This window comes from Glycine max, chromosome 10 (genome assembly GCF_000004515.6).
Source record: "Glycine max cultivar Williams 82 chromosome 10, Glycine_max_v4.0, whole genome shotgun sequence".
Classification (NCBI taxonomy): domain Eukaryota; kingdom Viridiplantae; phylum Streptophyta; class Magnoliopsida; order Fabales; family Fabaceae; genus Glycine; species Glycine max.
The window spans coordinates 48104301-48125512 of NC_038246.2; the positions used below are offsets into that span (position 1 = coordinate 48104301).

The window sequence follows — 21212 nt, forward strand, 5'->3', positions numbered from 1 at the left end:
AAGCTTTCCATGTGAGCTCCACATACAACAGTACCACTTTTCTTTTGTTATTTCTTGAACAGTAAGGTTGGCTATACACATATATTATCTTGCTCTGCGATTTGGTCGGTTCAAATCCCACCTTAAAAAGTTTTTGTGGTCACTTTCTTATCCCCGTGTTTTCCTTGCCACATCCTATTGTTATTCTATTAATTTTCCTATACCTTTGTACTGATCAGGAAAAACCATGTATAAAATTTCCTATGGTTCGTGATTATATAAACAAAAAGACCATAACTATAAACAGAACAAAGGTGGGTGCGGGTAATGATACCATCCCCTCCTTTAAACTCCACAATTAATATAATGACATATTCATCACCCACCAATAATTTTTTAATATATATTGTGATCATACGGGAAGGGACGATGACGTGATTGTTTGCTAATAGAAAGGGGAAAAAAATGGTACTGATTGTTGTCCTAGTTGCATAATTAAGTTTTGAGCTCGGTATATAATTTGTATGTCTCAAGCAGTTAAGCTTCATTCCCAACCTAAATCCCATCTCTTATCTTGATTACGTTATCTCGTTTCATTGAACAACTTGAGACGTCCATCTCTTCCAAGCAATGGTCTAAATTGCATCATAATTAATGAACATGGACAAGAGGTTTTGTTAGAGACCATACATACCAAGCAAAATAGACAAAAGAGAAAAGGGCAAGATATTACTAATCGTTCTTAGTATTGCGAGAAGGGTGAAAGCGAAAGGGCTGGAATGATTACACTTTAGGATCTCCATATATTCTTTTAAATCAATGACTAGAGACAGATTTGTTTCTTAACCCGTAGTTTTAAGTAATCAAACGTATGTGTGAACCCGATTTTGATAAATGACAAAGTTGACAACAGAACATTAATTTGCTTACAGACGAAAGGATTAAGATTCTATAATAGTAGAGAATAGAGACTTTGTGTATGCCATGCATGGGGCAGCTAATTAAGGTGGCTAAAGTAGCTGTTCATTTATATTTCCACCATAATATCCTCTCGAAAAATAGGATTTGACTTTTCTGTTATCCTCTCGAAAATATAATTTTAACGGGACAGTTCAGGAATAATATGGAAAAGGATAAAAGAGAAGTCAAATCCCAAAAAATATATATAAACATCCAATATTTATTATTAACAGCAAGAGAAACATAGAGAGAAAAATATATGTATGATAGATGACTTCATGTCATAGAAAGATAGAAATTAAAAATATCAATGAGATGTTTGATATAATGAGATTCAAATATTATTTTTCTATTACTAGTGACAACCCATAAGTCATGCTAAAAATTAAGTTATTATAGAGATTAATAATTTTTTTATGGATAAATATTAGTTGGTTAGATTTGTTAAAAATGTTAATGGAGGATTTTGAACATGCAATCTCTTACTCTTCTCTTTTTTCTTTACACTTCCCCAATCACATTAACCTTATTCTAGAATAGAAATTATTAATTAAAAGCAAAACGAAATTGTTTTTCTCTTCCATTCAATGTGCATGTGTCTACGGCCAACACACACTTTCTACCAACATTTTAATATCGTAATGTGATATATGTTGAATATACAATATAAAGCCTTTTCACATTTCATATTGAACCAATAAATTTATCCGGAAAAAAAAATCTGTTTGTTTTACACCATTCTTCATACAAGTTTGAGCCAACCACTCATTGTCTATCTTTAATCAATCTCGCGGTGTCATAAAAATCATACTCATAACAATGTGACAAACTTCCAATACATTCCTGACAGAGAAAATATACCATGTGGCCATTTTGCACATGCTTGATGACAAGCATTGGATACTGGACTGAAAGGAATGTTTTGTATGTAGCCGTAGTATATTGCACTTACCAACAAAAGTGTAGCAAGTAGAAACTAAAATGTGTTTGTTCTTATGCAATGGTAATCTATACGTTCGATAGCACTCATAAAATTTCCATCGATAATAGGTATTTTATTTTCCATCTTTCTGCTCCGTTGGTCATTCTTAGTCGTTTTGGTTTACTAACGGATCGATATTCGTTCCTCTAACCTTTATGGTGGTGAAATCATGAGGATCATTCAGGCTTTTAATTAACAGTAATGCTAGTAACGAACAAGACTTCTTTTAAATATTTTATTATTGATTAAAATAAATTGGACGCCTGAAAATTGAAATTGTCAATTGTGCGTGAATTTCATTTGCTATTTATTAGTAATTAAGTTTCAATTCACTCATAATTTTGTGAATTTTTTTAATGAATTTCAAGTAATAATAGTGTTTTTTTTTACAGATTAATAATAGTGTTAGATGATAAGAAAAAAGTTTCCTTTAGTCACAATATATTTCACTACAGGTTAATATTTTTTTTGACACACAGTGTTAATATTGTTTTATGTATTGCAAATTAATATACATGCAGACGGTTGTTTCAAAAAATTTTAAATTTTCCTTGGTAATAATTAAGTAATCAAGTGAAAAATAAAAATGTTTTGGTCATAATAAAATTTAGATGAACCTCACAAAATCTTATTAATAACAAGGATCATGGTTATTTGCATATTATATCATATAATAACCACAGTAGAGGACCAGTAAAAAAAGAAAAAAAAAACAGTAGAGGACATGATAAAAAAAGGTTCATGACAAGCAACAAATTATAAGGTCAATATATATTTCTTATTCAAAGATGATTATGCACACCCAATTATCTCAATTTATATACACATAATAAAATAGTATAATGCCTTAATGCTAATATTGTTGATATATTTATGACATAAATGTGTGTTTTATACACATGTTGTACTTGTAGCTAAGAAATAGAATATGTGTTGGATGATTAAGAAAAAAAAATGATGTGTTTGATTTTCTCTGCTAATAAATCTAATATTCTAACAAATTAATATTTGTCCATAAAAAGACAAATGTTGTAGCTATTGATTTTGGAACTATAAACAATGGAGCTTCAATTCAAAGAGCAACCAAACGATTTTGTAGCTATTATTGCACTTCCTGTTGCTTACTTCCTGGTGTACACATTGGGTTAAGTCCGAGTCCAATTCGACATCAGCTCATGGGCCAGGCCCTCATTTTATATTTTCTCGGCCCACCAAATTAAATTGGCTCAATAACATCACTTGAGCATGTTTCTTAATTAGAATTTAAAAGAGGTTCGTCCGTGTGATTTTCTACCCTGTAGACTTAACCTTTCAATTATACATATGAATGCTGCTTAGTGCTTAACCAAGCAAGTATACTACTTCCGAAAAGGCTTACAAGTTATAACAGCGTTCTAAGTCCAAAACAGTGCTTAAAAATAATATTGTTAGTAGTCTTTTATGACAAAATAGGAGGAGCATATACGCTCTCCAAACAAGATATGTTGGAAACAATTTTACCTCCGTGTGAGGGAGTTTGAGCGGGCGAACCCCAGCATGCTCTGGCAGACAAAGTAGGAAATAATTTTGGTCGTTATGTGTCTGAATTTGATATAAATTTATGATGCCTATAAGTTCCTATAATTAAGGCTATGACAGTAAATATAACTGTACATCTTGAACGTCACATATGCATGTTTATAATTCTATCTAATGCCTTTTCCTGTTACACAATTATTTTATACCAAAATCATACGAGTTTTCCAACAGGTGGTTGAATCTCATATGTCATATATTTTCATCTTTTCACCGAGTATTAAGATGAGTTATTCCTCTAGATCAAATTGTAAGGGAAAATATATACTAGTTATAGATTTCAAAATTCCCTATCTATTTGGTGACTTGGGAATTAGGCAATGATATAAAATAAAATTAGAGATCGAAATTAATGTGCATATAATATGTATATCAGTAATATTATGTATGGGTTCCCAAATACAGAACTTGATCTCCTTACCTAGAATTCGTATATATACCTTGTGTTACATTATACGAAACCTTTATTCCCTATTCCTATCTGAATAATTACCCATCATCCTTTTCTAGACAATATGCATGCATGATCATGATAAAGAACCTTACTAATTCTTCTTTAACCGTTGGCTATAAAAAAGCTGCTGATCTCTATCACTGCATATATAATCCTACGTAGTCCTTTTGTTAACAAGAATTAGAACTTGCCTAGCTAGAGTTAAACAAAAACTATTTAGTTTTCACTGACGACAAATCATCTAAAGGATAAAAGTATAAAACCTTTGGATCTTGATTGAGTGGAAGTAATTAAGTTGATAAGAAAGTGATAACTTTAGATGATTGATGATGTTAGCTGTTTTCCCAGTCTTTTAAAGGTATACGTTAGATTTACACTGTTTGGGTAGCGGCTTTAAAAGTAACACCAAGGTCCAAGGGTGTAAGTTATGATTCCCCAAACGTGATGCAAACAAAAGGCAAAAGCTATAACAAAGGCACAATAAGAAATTATTGTTTCTTCTCTTTTCTTACTTACGAGGACATGCAACGCAAGGGACAAAGGTCTTATTCTTTTCTTCATCCATGCACCAAACTCAAAATCCGCTCTTTCCTTCTTCTCTCCCCCCCCCTCTGCAACTTCACTACAAAACCACGAACACAAACCTAGTTCGTTGCTCAAGATCATCGTTCATATTATTCATCCATCATCTCCGATCATCACACAAATCCAAAATGCACAACAACGACCACATACCCGTTCACCACGTGCAGGGTTCCAACCCGAAGCCCGTGAAACTGAACCGGCACCACACGATGCGGTACTACGTCCACCGGGTCCACGAAAGCCTCACAACCCGCGTCTCCAAGATGATCTGCGCTACCTTCTTAGGCCTTCTTTTTATTGTGGGCCTCATCACCTTCATCCTCTGGCTCAGCCTCCGGCCCCACAGGCCCAGGTTCCACATCCAGGAGTTCAACTTGCCGGGCCTGACCCAAAACTCCGGGTTCGAAAACGCCGTCATAACGTTCAAAGTATCCGCGCGAAACTCCAACCAGAACATCGGGGTTTACTACGAGTCCATGGACGGCGCCGTTTATTACCGGGACCAGAAAATCGGGTCCAAGCCGTTACTTTACCCGTTTTATCAGCAGCCCAAGAACACGACGGAGGTGGACGGCGATCTTAGTGGGGCGACGTTGACCGTTAGTAGTCAGCGCTGGTCGGAGTTCCAGAGCGATAGGGCTGACGGTAGCGTGGTGTTCCGCTTGGAATTGACATCTGTGATCAGATTCAAGATATCCACGTGGGACAGCAAGCGCCACACGATGCACGCCAACTGTAATGTGGGCGTGGGACCCGATGGTTCCCTCTTGACCCTTTACAAGGACAAGAGGTGCCCCGTTTATTTCTCTTGAGGTTAAGGATGATATGGTTATTTTCACTAATTTGTTCTGTAATTAATTCATTAACTTTCTGCTTCTTTCTCTCATTTATGTTTCTTTTTCTCAGCCACTTTTTATTATTTTAATTTTTTTAAATTCTATTTTTCGATATATTTGTTATTACCCTGCTCTGTTGTGTAAGCTTCATTATTTTCTCACATTTATTGTTAGATTTCATTACATGGCATGGATGTTTTTATCTTCTGTTATTAAGTACTTATCAATGGTATTGGAAACAACATTTATATATAGTTAGATACAGATCCGACGTCAGCAGGGCAAATTATATTTTTTTTCAAAAATAAAACAAGGTAAAATATTTTTTTGTCCTTTTAAAACTTTTGAAATGGATTTGTTTTTTATTTTTATTTTTTATCCCGATAATTTTGAAATGTACACTATTGATCATTTTCAAAGAACTATTTGATGATTTGATCTACGTTTTGTTCTTCTATAAAATCTTGTCTAAATCATTTTGAAAGATAATAGTTGTATATTTCAAAATCAAAAGAACAAAAAACAGACAAAAAAGTGGAACTATAATCAAACTTTAAAATTTTAGAGGAGATAAAAACATATTTTACACTCTAAAATAAAATAAAATGTTTAACCAAATAAAACATAAAAAATAACAGAACCTAAGAAAGAAACTATTCGACAAAAGACAAAAATTAAAGACAACTAAAAAATTGAAAGTAGTAGGAGAAAAAAAAAAAACAATACTACATATATTCTTATGATTCTCACATATGCACCCCTTAACTATACATAGGTCCGTCTCCTGGTCGGATATAATTTTATACTTATTTTCTTAAAGTGAAATAAATATAAATCCTTCATAAATATTTTCTGAATTTAGAGATTTTTTTATGTATTTTAAACTGACAGACCATCTCTTTTTTAGAATTATTTTCATAGAAAAAGAAACACTATTTATGCTTGATTATATGACTATAATGAGTTTATATTTATTCATGAATTAACATAAAATTTAGTAGAATGGTATTTGTTTAGTTTTGAAGCTTTAATAGTGTTACAAAGAAAATATATGATAGTACCTTGCTAGTAGTTATATAAACTTAAAATGGATTTTTTTAATGAAAAATTGTCCACTAAATAACATTCCCAATACATAGGAATTTGATTATTTTGAATTTAGTTCAATACTCTTGCATCACATACAAAGAACATCTTGCAGTTTAAATAGCTAAATACCCCCTATAACATGGAAACAATAAAATAATGGTAGATTTTTTATCAGTTGGAATAAAAGATAATATAAAAGAATTTATAACAACTTAAACATTTTTATTCAATCAACTCAACTAAATCATTTAACAAATAATGATAATCTATACCAATAACTACATAAAAATAAATATTTATCAACAAAATTAGTCACCCGCAAGTGGCTTGAGGAACTGTAGTATCTAATCCAGAAAACAAAAAAAATACCTATCACATATGCCATACGTTTTTATTTAGGGAAGCATATGGCATATACCTATTCATTCCGTAAGTGCAATATATATTTTGTGAAGTATTTTTTTGTTTACATACATGCATATCTAAGGTAGTCATACCTCACAAAATATATATACATATATATATATATATATATATATATATATATATATATATATATATATATATATATATATATATATATATATATATATATATATATATATATATATATATATATATATATATATATATATATATATATATAATGTTTATTTAGCGACTAATAATTTATTTATTTCAATAGAATTAATTTTGAAAAAATAATAATGTTAAACTAGTTAATTTATATTTGAAAAAAATTAATGTTACTTTTAATCCATTAAATTTATTTTTATTTTTGTTTTGGTATATTAAATTAATTTTTTTTATTTTGATTCTTTATATTTTTTAAAATTTTATTTTAATATATTTTTATTTTATTTAAAATTAATTAATTTAATATAACGATAATTTTAAAACATATCTTTATTTTATTTAAAAAAGACAAACTTACACTTTTGGTCCTTCAATTTATCTCCAATTTCGGATTTGATCCCCCTATAATTTAATTCACAAATTTGGTTCCCCAGTTTTAAAAATCCATGCAAAATTGGTCCTAAAAGCCCGATTTGAATGTTGACCGTTAACCTTTGACTACCACGTGTCAACGTCTGAGTAGTTTCATGTAAATACTTCATTTTTTTTAGGTAAAAATATACTTTTGATCCTCCAGTTTTACTCCAATTTTGATTTTAGTCCCCCTATAATTTAATTCACACATTTGGTTTCCCAGTTCTATAAATCTCTTTATAAATTGTTCCTGCAAAATTAATCTTTTGAATAATTTAGCCACTGGTGCTAGAGACATGGTAAGTCTTGATAAATCTTGTATTTCTTTTTCCTCGCAAGTTTTTCACTCACTTGGAACCAAGAGAAAAATCACTCTTTGTCTCTCTCACTTTCGGGGTTGTTCAATTTGAAAAAGTGGCGCATGAATCCCAACCTGGGTGTGAAATTTTTAGAATAACCCATTTTTTTTTTCTTTTTTTCTCCCCCATGCGATATTATGTGTATATGACTGCTTAAGTGGCCTATGTATGACAATGATATTTTTGTTTGAAATTTGAAATACAACTTCTCTAGTAATGAAATTTGGCTGAATTTATAAAATTGAGGGACCAAATGTGTGAATTAAATTATGAGGGAATCAAAATCGAAATTAGAGTAAAACTCGAGAATCAAAAGTACAATTTTACCTACAAAAAATGAAGCCTTTACATGAAACTACTTAGACGTTAACACATGACATTGACATATGACAACAATCAATGAGGCAACTGTCAACGTCTAAATTGGACTCCCATGACCAATTTTACAAGATTCATAAAACTGGAGACCTGAATTAAATTATAAGAAAACCAAATTCAAAATTGAAGATAAAGTGTAAGACCAATTTTACAATTTTGTCTTTAAAAAAATAAAAAAGACCCTAATGTCTAACCTATCTTCTTCCCTAAACACCAACAACCACCCTAACCCCTTATACCCACTGTGGACGGCGCGCCGAGCCCTAGGTTCCTTCTTTGCCATCTCCTCAAGCGTGGTGACAATATTAAAGTTAGAGTTGTTGTCGTTGTCAATGAGAATGATTGGTAGACAGGGGGCTGCTGTGGTGATTTTGGGTAGTAAAGGAGGTATTATAAAGGAATCGATCTACTTGACGATTTTGCGAGTGGTCTTGAGGGTGAAGGTTGCGGTGGTGTGCACCGTCAACGATGGGTACAACGGTTACAGTGGCTCTTGGTGTTTGGGAAGGGAGAACGATTAGGAATTAATGTGTTTTTTAATTTAAAAAATAAAATAAAAATAGTAGGAGTTTGAAAATCATCATTAAACTAATTATTTTAAAATTGAAAGCGAAGTATAACATTATTAAGGGAAAATAAAAAATATGAAGGACTAAAAGTGAATTTAAAAAGTGACATTAAATCTTGAAAAAATAATTAAAAAAATTAATAAAATGTTATAAAATAGTAAAATAAAATTACTTTTTGAATTATAAATATATATAGATATATTATTTATAATCTCTTTTACTCAAAGAGATATACTGAAATTTTTATTAGCCTTAAATTATATTTGTTGTTAATAAAATTAAAAAATATAAGATTATCACTGAATGCTACGGACTGTGAAACCAGATTCTGTAGCGGTTAGATCTTACATTTGGAAAGCCCAAATTATAATTTGAGCAACAACTTAATTGTTTCTTATGTAAGTTGTGTCAAAATTATAACATGAGAATAATTTTCACAACTAATTTTTCTAATCAATGATGGGAATTACTTATTCTAGGGTGTTTTTTTTTAATTACTTGAGTAAAAAAAATACTTTTTCTGATTTTTCTAATTGTTTCTCTATGACGTTTTTTAATTATAATTTTTTTGTTAGATTTAATCAATTTATTATCTTTAATTCAAACCAACCGTTCAATTATTATGTAGGGATTGCCTGATTCAAAAGAAAGTAAGAGAGATGAAGAGAAGGCAAGAGATTTTGATTGAACATTTTGTTTAATATATTTTTTTTAGTGAAAATGAAATTAAGTGTTTTTTTAATAAAGCCAAAGAAATTATTTTATAAAAAGAACACCTCAAGTGATGTTGAACGGATTAAAAATATAAAAGACAGGTGCAGAAAGGCCTATAAAGCCTAACTATTCTGGAACAGCTATGCTAAGTATAAACATAAAAGCATACTCCGTCCTCTCAGGTATGCCATGATCCATAAAAGACCAATCTAAACCTGAGACTCTGATTCTATTCAAACACACCAAAAGACATCTGAAACAATAACAGCAAACCACATGCAGACCTTAACCTCTCCCACTTCATCCGAAATAAATAGAAACCACACCACTTCATCCTTAAACTCTCCCAACCCCGCTCCACAATTCTCTGTCATCTGTTACACCTGCAGCAGCCATATATGTATTTGCACTCCTCCACTGTCATCCATTAGCCATATATAAGCATATCCTTTTCAATTAAATTTCACACGCACCTTCAACCCAAGACATGATATTGGGTCAAAAATAATTTTTGTCTTGTTTGCATTAATATTCAAGAGAGAATCAATCTCCAATTTGCTGCTACATGAAAGGAACGTGGAAGAAAAAACAGTATTGAAAGTAAGAATGTTGAGAACGGAACCAAATTGAACGTAAAATAAAAAAATTGATCCAAAAAATAGTAAACCACAGAAGAATTGAAGGGTATCATTGATTTGGTTTATTTTTTGTTTTTTTCAAATCATGTGATTCGATTCAGTTTTTGGTTTGGCAAAAAAACCGATCAAAACCAAATCTAATCACCCTTATTAATTTAATAACATAATTTTAAGATTATGTGAAATAATAATACTTACATTCAATCTATATTTAGACTAAAAAAGTTAACACTCATCTCTCACTCTCCTCCCTCAAGGAACAATAATTTTGCTTTTGGAGATCTAATATTTTATTGTTGGAGATGTACTTTTCAAGTTTTATGATTTTAAATTGATGTTGCAATTATTGTTTTGTTGTTAAATGTCTTTTTTTAAAAAAAAAATTTCCATGATTGTAAGCAAGTATCACGAATGTTGTTTTATTATTGTTTTTTCTTTTTTAAGTTTAGTTGTTGAAACTTAGAATGAATTGTTACATATTATTTTTACTTTTAAGTTTAATGACATCCTCCATAACAAGTGAAAGTGATTGGGGGTGAGTTACACTTTACAAGCCTTCTTTACTTGTCCTTCAATTTCGATAATTCAGACTTTGTACTCGGGACTATACATGATTTGTGATGTATATCTCAGTAATATCAATAATTGAATTTTTATCAACAACGAGAATTACTCACCTTGCTACTTAAAGTAAATTACTTATTTTAGAGAAGCTAGATCTCTTAAGCTAATGTCTTAAAAATTCATATAAACTTCTGTACATAAAAATGTCTTGTAATATAAATTTCTGTACAGCAGAATGTCTTAAAAGTTTATATATAAACTTTTTTTTTTTACAATGAAAATTTTCAAAATTGACCTCTAATGGGTTGATAAAAAAAAAGGCTAATAAAAGATAACAGAGTGATTCTCCATTACCTTTCATTAACTCTCTTAAAGTTACATTTGAAGTAAATATATAAGAGGTTCTCAAACCCAATTGCAAATTTGATACTACAAAGCTCGCAAGCAAAACAACAAAATTCATGAACCATTCATGAAAGGAAAAAGTAAAGCCTTTTGTCTTGGCGGTTTGTCACCACCAAGATGTAAATTTGATAAGATCCACCACATACTCAACATTTGCAGACTCTCCTCTAAAAAAAATGATGTTTCTATGTAATCAAATAGACCAACACTGCTACGAATCACACAATCCTTCTTTGTGTCACAGAGTAATTGTGTTGTACAAATTAAAATGATTCCTACATTCAATAGACATTACTACTAGAAAACCCAGCCAGCTATAACACAGTTTTCAAACAGATGATGAGAAAAAAGAAAGAAAACATGAGTTGGCCATTAAATAGGCAAGAGGGTTCACTATTAACCAGCATCATATTTCTCCTTTTCAGATTATCTTTTATTTGTGTCCTGTTTCACTATTTAGTTGCATCATTCATGCAAAGGCTGAGACATTAGAAGGACTTGATGTTCCAACAGCGTCTGAAAAATAATGTATGTGTCTGTATTACTTCGGCTTCATGTGCATGATACAAGAAAACGATGTCCACTTCGTGATGAAAGTTTTCACGGGAGTATAACAAAGGAGGAAAAAGGTTCAATGTTTCTAAATTTTGTTCAAGTTTTTAAGGTTCAATGTTTCTACATTTTGTTCACGTTTTTTTTTATGAAATGTCAAATTAACTATAGGAAAAATAAAAAAAATAAAAAAAAAATATATATATATATATATATATATATATATATATATATATATATATATATATATATATATATATATATATATATATATATATATATATATATATATATATATATATATATATATATATATATATATATATATATATATATATATATATATATATATATATATATATATATAAAACTACTTTTGGACGAATGAAGCCGACCGCCAGGTTAGACTTGATCTGCTTTCTAAATTCTAATTCATATTTATCTCAATTTGCACTTTGTAGAAACTCTCTTAATCAGATTGCAAGGCGTGCAAATGTGCAATCTCGAATCTTTTATACAAATCATATTATTTAAAAATTTCAAGCAAAGAAAAAATCAAACACACTAATTATTGGCAACCAATATTCATGACTAGGGTATGCAATGACAACGATTCTTGTGGCGAAATACCTAAATAATTGAGCATCCATTAAGATCTCAATCTCATTGATTGTTTAACCTAGCCCATAAAACGTGTTTGAATTACACCTCATTTTAAAAGGATTTTTATTAATCATTGTCATATCCATAATGATTAAGAAAGTAAAAATAAAAATTATTTTAAAAATATAATATTTAATGTTATTAATACATCTATACAGTATTTTTAATAGCATTTTAATTGATTTTACAATAATTATCCTTAAATAATAGTTAAAAAATTGAAAATAAGAATCACTTTAGGGTTATCTATAAGGATAAATACTTTTAATTTTAAAATATTAAATATTTATTTGACTACATTATCTTCTTATTTTATTAATTTTATCTTACTTTATTTAATAGATACTACTATAAAGGTAATAATTATATAGTTAGACATTTTTTTTTCAAAGAATAATTGCTTTAAAATAAAATCAATAATTTATTATTAAAAAAATTAAAATCTTTTGAAAGGATTTGAAAAAGAATCCTTAAGCATATGTTTGATTTACATTTTCATGCGTCTATTATGCTACTTTATTTTGATAGCACATGTCTTTATTTTTTCTTTTAAAATACAATTAAATTCTTTGACTGTGAGTTAATCTTATACCAATTTTTTAATTAAATTGTACGTATCTTTTTTGCAAATATAACTTTTACCTTTCATTCTAGATTCTTTTTTCTTCTTGTAAAAATATATCTATATTAAAACAAAATCCAAATCATAATAAATTACAGAAATCAAAATCCAATAAAAAATATTAAAATTAATTAATATAAATACAAAATTATACATTAAGAATGGAATACACCATTGAAAGGAAAGTATTTTTTTTTTCAATAAAGTATCTTCTTCTTTAATAAAGATAAAAATAAGACTAAAAGAACACTTCCCAACAGAAAAAACATGTATAGAAAAATATCCTCCCGGTCGTTGTTTTATAAGGGATTTTATTGTATTTTATTTTGGTTAGTAAAATTTTCTTTCAAATAAGTTTTCACAAAATTATTTTTGCTCACCAATTAAAACTCTACTCAATTTAGTTTACCGTGCGACAAATTTTACTTTTTTTTTTTTTTACTGATAACGGCTAAATATATATGAATTATTTTAATAATAAAAATATATTAAAAATATCTTTGAAAATATTTATTTAGCAGTTATTTTTGTATTAAATAATAAGAATTAATATTTTTCTTATTTATGACTTGTAAATATGAAAAAGAAAGATTAAAAGAGAAAAAGATCGAGGAAATATCCAAAATACAAGAAAAAAGTCTCATGGAGATATGATTGAAAGCAAAATAAATCAAAAAGATATAAAAAATATCAACAACTATAAAAAGGGAGTCAAACCAACCAAAACACCACAGAATTCCATTTACTCCTCTTTTATCGGAGTCAAGCCAAGCAAAACACCAAAGAACTCCTCTCCTAGGGATTTCATTTACTCGTCTTTTATCCTGCATATAAGATTTTAAAAAAGGTATGCATGCATTGATTTTAAGGGTTAAACGCGGGGAAGAGGGTAACTTCTAATAGAACAAAAATAAAGGATTTCATAAGAAAATCATTGCTAGGAATAGAATGTGCTCATGGAATCTTGCAAACATCTAAAATTCATACTTCATGCATTTATTTGTTGAGTCTTTGTAAAAAAATTTAGAAGATAGATAAATAAAATAGGTTTGTCATCCCGAAGAATGAGGGACAAGTAATTGACCGAGTGGGTGTGAGTATAATAGAATCACCTAAGTTGATAAAGAAAAATCATAAACTCATACATCTTAGACAAACAAGGCAGACCAGGTCCCAACCTTATCATATTCTCATTTTATTTTATTTTTATCTTTTACTTTTCTTATCTTATATTTTATCTTCTATTTTTTTTTATCTTTATCATATCTTAATTTAAATATTTTATTTTCTTTATCTTTATTTTAAATTCTTTATCTATTGCTTTTAACTTGGTTTTGCATTAATCTAAATATAAATACAATTCATATGTATTCGACACTCGAACTTCCAAATACCTTTATTACTTGTGACAACAATTTGATACACTTGTTAATGAGTGTAGATGTATCACAAAAAAGAAGAAGATGATTTTTTTACAGGAAATAAATTGTGATGAAATGAAATGGATCTGATCAAATCTGAATTTTTTTTAAAACAAATTAGCCAATGACAAAAATGAAAGATATACTTAAATTACTAAAGTTAAAGGGATTCCCACGTTACAAAATATTGAAGGATCTCATTCCCCCCACCCCCCACACGTGGTTCGCCGCCAATAATAATATGATTACTACATTAAATGGCTGTGGAAATACACTGAGCTCACTGACACAAGCATTAAAGTTGTGGAAACTGTGCCATGCCTATTTCGCCAATAGAAATGACAAAATGCTTGTCCTGTTTCGCTAACGGCACTGATAAAATGCATGTCATGCTGGAAAGTGTTTTTTGCTTGTTTCGTCAACTGTAATGACGAAATGCATGCCCTGTTGCCATATGGAGGATTCACTTGTAGTAATGGCGAAATGCTTTTAAAATCAGATTCTTTATCGGGAATAAATTTGTAAAATTAATCCAGTTTAATCAATTTGCCTCCACATGACTATGAGAGAGTGGGATTAGTTATACACTTACTGACTTACACTTACAAGCAGTCTAATGAATTGCATTTTTTAAATATTTATACTCCTAATGACAGTACCATGATAACTAAGATTATATTTTAATCACTTGGCAGTTCTAAGTTTAAGATTACAAAAAGCAGATTGGTAGCCTACACTGTATTTTCATTGATGTCATTTTTTGTTGCCTCATTATTTCTTTCCCTGCAAGGCTGCAAAGTATGGGTTCCTTCCATTTCATACTAATACTGCAATATCCATTATCCTTTCAGTTCTGATTTTTTAACACCCACAAATATAAAATATTTAGTTGACACCTTTATTTTTTTTTATCTCTCTTCTAATTAAATCATATCATCTATTATATTTATATTTTTCTCTTTTCTTCTCTCAAGGTATCATAATTTGGTGTCAAGAAATCCTTTTTCTTATCTTTTCTCCCTCCATTTCCCATCCAAATCACTTATTACAACTGCACAAGCAATACCACTTCTCCTCATAGCACATGCCACTCCAACATTATAAGTTATAGCATTCCAAGATTGACTCTCCTCCCATGGTAAAAGAAACTGATTTTATACTTAAGGGATACTCAAGTCGTTGTTTCTTCTGGAAACTGGGGGAAAGTCCTAAAATTTCTTTTGTGAACGATCAGGATTACGTGGGTCAGGTTGGCAAATCCCAAAACTCCGTTAGAACACTAATGGATTTTAATAAGAAAGAATCTTATCATCAAGACGAAGTCATCATCAAATGGACCCACATTGGTTTATAATCACCTCAAAAGCCCAATTAATCAGTCAGTTGATTTACCATCTCCTCACAAACCAACATATTTTATGCGTAGCAGAATAGTGGACGACATGGTCATTAATAAGGATTTGGACAAGATGAGTGATTCTCAAGTAGATCCATCAAGAATAAGGACATTCTGATTCTCTGAACATTGGCATTGATACAGCAACGTTTTAATTAAACATTCATAAATGAAAAAGGGATTAAAGTAGCAGCTGATACGTTGTGCATATTTTCAGTATTGTGAAACAATGGTAGGGTCAGAAAAGCATGGTCGCCGAAATGAACACAATTATGACAAAAAGGGCCATGAATGAAGTGTTGGGTCCACCGCGAAGGAGATGGACTGACAAACCTCATCACCTCCTTAATGTGACGACAAACCTCAACGCCACGTGTTGATGTTGAAGCTGGACGAAACCATACATCGTGTTTTGGAGAATGGGGTGACGAACAAAATGCAGGCATGCGTGTACGTCCATTCCACCACTGTTAAAAAAGTATGGCCCAAAAATCACTCACTTTGATAGAACTGGATACGTGCCAACTGTAATGCAACCAAATGTAGTTTCTTTGACAATTTGAATGTCGCAAGAATATTGGCTAACATGGGTAGAAAGAAAATGAGAAATAAAGAAAATAAACAAATGCAAAAAGTTTAATTGTTGATGAAAGTGTGTAAATTATTATAATTTTTTTTAATGTTTTTTTTATTCCTACTGTTTTTATAATCCGAATAAAAAAATGAAATAAAAAGTGAGTCATTCTAGTAATGATCAGACATTTTTACAATACTATTGATCTGGCTCTACTAAATTTGATGTTAGCGCGGGTTTAAAAATTGTTAGCTCCGTTCGGTGTTCTGGGGCAATCTTAAAGAAAATCAACAAGGATTGTGTCCATAACAGCAGTGCGTGAAGAAAGTGGGTTGTTACCTTTTATAATTGCTATAATATTGTTCGCGTGGGATTTTAAAAGTGGAGATCAATATAAAATGATTGGGCGGACAGGACAACATGTCTAAAAAGGAAAAAAAAAACAAAAGAAGTTGACTTTGGGAGTGAATTAAATGGAAGGAAATAAGTGCAAGTGCGTTGGGTTAATATTATCGTAACTATATTCCTGCAAAAGGGTACGTAGCTAGCATGATAGATATAATTATATTATATAATCACCTTTCAACTTTAACTTTAAAGACTGTAAAGAAAGATATATAAAAAAGAAAAGATTATTACAAAGAAAGCAGATGCATCTGCTACCCCGCATTGCCACTCTTTGTTTTGATATTATCTGAGCTTCGATCTTGTTCCTCTTGCGAGAAAACATGGGTTCTTTTCATTTGTTCCTTCTGCTCCCAACTTTCTTTTCCCTCTTTCTTCACACCTCTCCCTCCCCTATCATCCAAGCAGCTATCGATCAAGGTACCAAAGCCTACTATAACTGCACAAGAAACAGCACTTTTGCTTCCTATAGCGCTTATCGTTCTAATGTCAAAATACTCCTAGATTTTCTCTCCTCCAATGGCACCAACAATGCCAAATTCTACAACACTACAGTTTATAGTGAAGACACTGCAGACCCTGTTCATGGTAGCTTCCTTTGTACAAGAGACACCATTCCAAAACAGTGTCAAGAATGTGTGACACAAGCTGCCAAACTCATATCATCGCTTTGCAACAATGCTACAGAAGCTATAGTATGGTACCAAGTATGCTATGTGCGCTACTCCGATCGTCGTTTCTTCTCCACGGTGGAGGAGAGTCCTAAACTCTCCTTTATGAATGATCAGGATTATGTGGGTAACGTTGGGCGCTTCAACAACATTGTGTGGGATATGATGAATGATTTGAGAAGTGAGGCAGCAAGTGCTTCTAACAAATCGGCTGATAAGTCCGTGAACATCACAGATAATCAAAAGGCATATGGCTACGTTTGGTGCCTCCCATACCTGTCCGGTGAGAACTGTAGCTGGTGTCTTAGTGATGCCATAGCAGAAATTCCAACAGGTTGCTGCAGAGGAAAATCTGGGGGAACAATAATATATCCCAGTTGTGGTGTTAGATACGAATTATATCAATTCCATAAGGCACATATCAGGGGTGGTTCGGTGTCGCCGCCGCCACTTCCCAATAGTTCTTCTTCCCCATTTTCTTCATCAGGTTAGCTAGGTAGCTATTGTTGTCTCTCGTTTTTTGTTCTCCCGCTTAACAGAAATTATCCTTGAAAACCCATGTGCTCATCTATACATAGAAAGATACAAGAGAGAAAAATATAGATATGAATCATATGATATATAAGGAGTGTCTATAGAATATAGATCATTACCATTATCTTAATTTTGTTAATATTTCATAGACAATGAGAGACAGGATGCACGAGTGATTTTGTCAAAACTCAAAACAGTAGGGTCAGATCATGAGATTATATGCTATTCCCCACTTATCATATTTGCTATCGACCAATGACTTTTATCTGGCATTACAACTTCTTGAGTACATTGAGAACATACCCTGACAGGTCTAGTTGAAACAGTATCAGCTGTGGAGTAAGTAGTGGCCTTTGACAACAATAACACTTCATTCTAAACACTTTCTGTCCGCCATTCATTTTGCTTGTTACTGTCAGCCAAGATTTATTTTCTTCGCCTTCATCATTCAACAGAAATATCTCAAAAGATAATACTCCCACCAGTTATGAGAAATATATTTTTAGCTACTGCGTGATTGTTATCTAACACTTCTTGCTGCAAAGTAGAAATGACGTAAGGTATTGATCAATATTCATGCAGGGAAAAGAAAAAAGAAGACACTAACAATAATTGTGATTGTAGTTCCAATTGTTGTTTCACTGGTGCTTCTAGCGTTGAGATGCTGCTGCTTTTTACGTAGAAAAGAAACAAAGAATCAACATGATATTCTCAAAGAAAGCTGTAATGTGAAAAAAAAATTCACTTGTTTTTTTCATAACCTCAAGAAGCATTTCCTTTAGCCAAATAACTTGGAGAATTCAAATTTGGTTGTTGCAGTTGGGAATGACAGTACCACTCTGGAAACTTTGCGATTTGAATTAGCCAAAATTGAAGCTGCAACAAATAGATTTGCTAAAGAAAACATGATAGGCAAAGGTGGATTTGGCGAGGTTTATAGGGTAAATATATTAGCTACTACCATATTAAAAGAGAATATGAGAATATCAATAGTTATCTACTTATTTACCATGTTGATTGTTAATTTATATATGTTTTTCAGGGTATTCTTTCAGATGGAAAAGAAATAGCAGTGAAGAGGCTCACTGGAAGCTCCAGGCAAGGAGCAGTGGAGTTTAGAAATGAGGTTCAGGTTATAGCAAAACTTCAACACAGAAATTTAGTGAGATTACAAGGATTTTGCTTAGAAGATGACGAAAAGATACTTATTTATGAGTATGTGCCAAACAAGAGCCTTGATTATTTTTTATTGGGTACGCAGCTTCAAAACTATATACTAGTATTAGACATCAAAGAAGAGACGTGTCTTGAAAAATGAATAACTTTTATGAATCCATTCTGATTTGAACTAAATAAATGACCATTCAAGATAATTTGACTTTTTTCTAGATACCAAGAAGCGAAGACTACTATCTTGGTCTGATCGTCAAAAGATCATTATAGGAATTGCTCGGGGAATTCTATATCTACATGAGGATTCTTGTCTCAAAATAATACATCGTGATTTAAAACCTAGTAATGTTTTACTAGATAGTAATATGAATCCAAAAATCTCAGATTTTGGCATGGCGAGAATTGTTGTTGCAGATCAAATTGAAGAAAGTACAGGCAGAATTGTAGGGACATAGTAAGTTATTCATCTCTGTTCTACCTATCAATCATGGACAATTGTCATTGTCATGTTTTACATGCAGTGGTTATATGTCTCCGGAATATGCAATGCATGGACAATTTTCTGTGAAATCTGATGTGTTTAGTTTTGGAGTCATGGTTCTAGAGATTATTAATGGAAAAAGGAAAGGTTGTTCTTCTGTATCGGATGGTATTGATGACATCCGGAGACATGTGAGTACAAAATTTATTCTATTTCTATTCTGGAAATGGAAAGAAAATGGAGTTGAGAGTATGATTTGAGTCATTGACACATGGATATTGTAGGCTTGGACGAAATGGACAGAGCAAACGCCATTGGAACTATTGGATTCTAACATAGGAGGACCTTATTCCCCAGAAGAAGTCATCAAATGCACACACATTGGTTTGTTATGCGTTCAAGAAGATCCAAATGATAGGCCTACAATGGCAACAGTTGTGTTTTACCTCAACAGCCCTTCAATCAACTTGCCCCCTCCTCATGAACCAGGATATTTTAAGCGTGATAGAATAGAAGGCAACAAGACAACCAACAAAGAATTGGATAATATCAGTGATTCCATCAACGGAATTACTCTAACTAATTTGTTTCCTCGTTAATGCAATATGGTGACAGTCATTGCTGTTTTATCTGTTATCTATGGAATATTGAATTTAACCATGGAGATTAAATTGTAATATATGCACAAGCACATTTACATCTTCGAATACAAATAATAGGCAAATTCAGAAAATTCGGACAATAACGTTTTCGAAATCACCATAAAATTCAAAAAATTCTGCAAGTACTAAGTAGACATTAAGTGTTACATACATATTTTATCAAATGATAGCACAGTAAAAGGTATGGTCGACAAAATGAAACAAGTTTATTAATGTTATATAGGAACCAAAATTACACTTTATCAATAGGGTGGATAACAACACAAGAAAACTCCAAACGAATAATAACCAAGTAATAGAGAGAACCAAAATACAGAATAATTGGTACCAAAAGAACCTCTTCTCCACGCCTGTTGCTCCACACTTCCTCTGAATATTTTTCTCCTTCCCTCCGCTGCATGAAACGAAGAGCACAACACACACGCACAGTCCTATATTCCTTTTTCTATTCTCTCGGCGGCTTAATTTTTAATTTCTCACCGAAGAGACACACTCTTTTTAAACTCTCAGTGGTATATAAAGACCACACCACCACCTGATGCTAATAAATTTAGCATTTCAAAAGCATAATAATGGGCTTTTGTTTGAGCCAATGATTTATTTAATTTATGATTATGTTGTTCACTTCAAGAATGATTTATATTTTTAGGGCATTCTTCTTTGTGGACGACATATTGTTGTTAAAAGACTATCAGCAAGTTCTTGACAAGGATCAGTTCAATTTAAAACTAAGATTTTATTGATAGCACACTACAACATAGAAACCTTGTGGAGTTAATAGGCTTTTGATTAGATGTGCAAGAGAAGATTCTTATATATGAATTCATGCCGAATAGGAGCTTGATAAGTTTTTATTTGGTTTGATGCTTGACCTTTAACTCTTAAAATTTTGCATGTTTTTCAAAACATTATATTTTAACTTTACAAACATATATGTTTCACTTTCTTAATAAATATTGTCGGTACCCAACATAACAATTT

The 21212-nt window shown here is 31.2% G+C and overlaps 2 protein-coding genes across 2 annotated transcripts; both read left to right on the top strand.

Annotated features, from left to right (window-relative positions):
• Positions 1 to 4453: 4453 nt before the first annotated feature.
• On the top strand, positions 4454 to 5501 carry LOC100794583 (NDR1/HIN1-like protein 26). Its single transcript, XM_003536512.5, has one exon. The coding sequence runs from the start codon at positions 4514 to 4516 to the stop codon at positions 5345 to 5347; it is 834 nt and encodes a 277-aa protein (XP_003536560.2). The 5' UTR covers positions 4454 to 4513; the 3' UTR covers positions 5348 to 5501.
• Positions 5502 to 16944: 11443 nt separating this feature from the next.
• On the top strand, positions 16945 to 20168 carry CRK16 (cysteine-rich receptor-like protein kinase). The gene is made up of 7 exons (NM_001254643.2): positions 16945 to 17868; positions 18498 to 18638; positions 18735 to 18856; positions 18958 to 19168; positions 19305 to 19542; positions 19610 to 19760; positions 19854 to 20168. The coding sequence occupies exons 1-7, from the start codon at positions 17034 to 17036 to the stop codon at positions 20166 to 20168; spliced, it is 2013 nt and encodes a 670-aa protein (NP_001241572.2). The 5' UTR covers positions 16945 to 17033.
• Positions 20169 to 21212: the final 1044 nt, after the last annotated feature.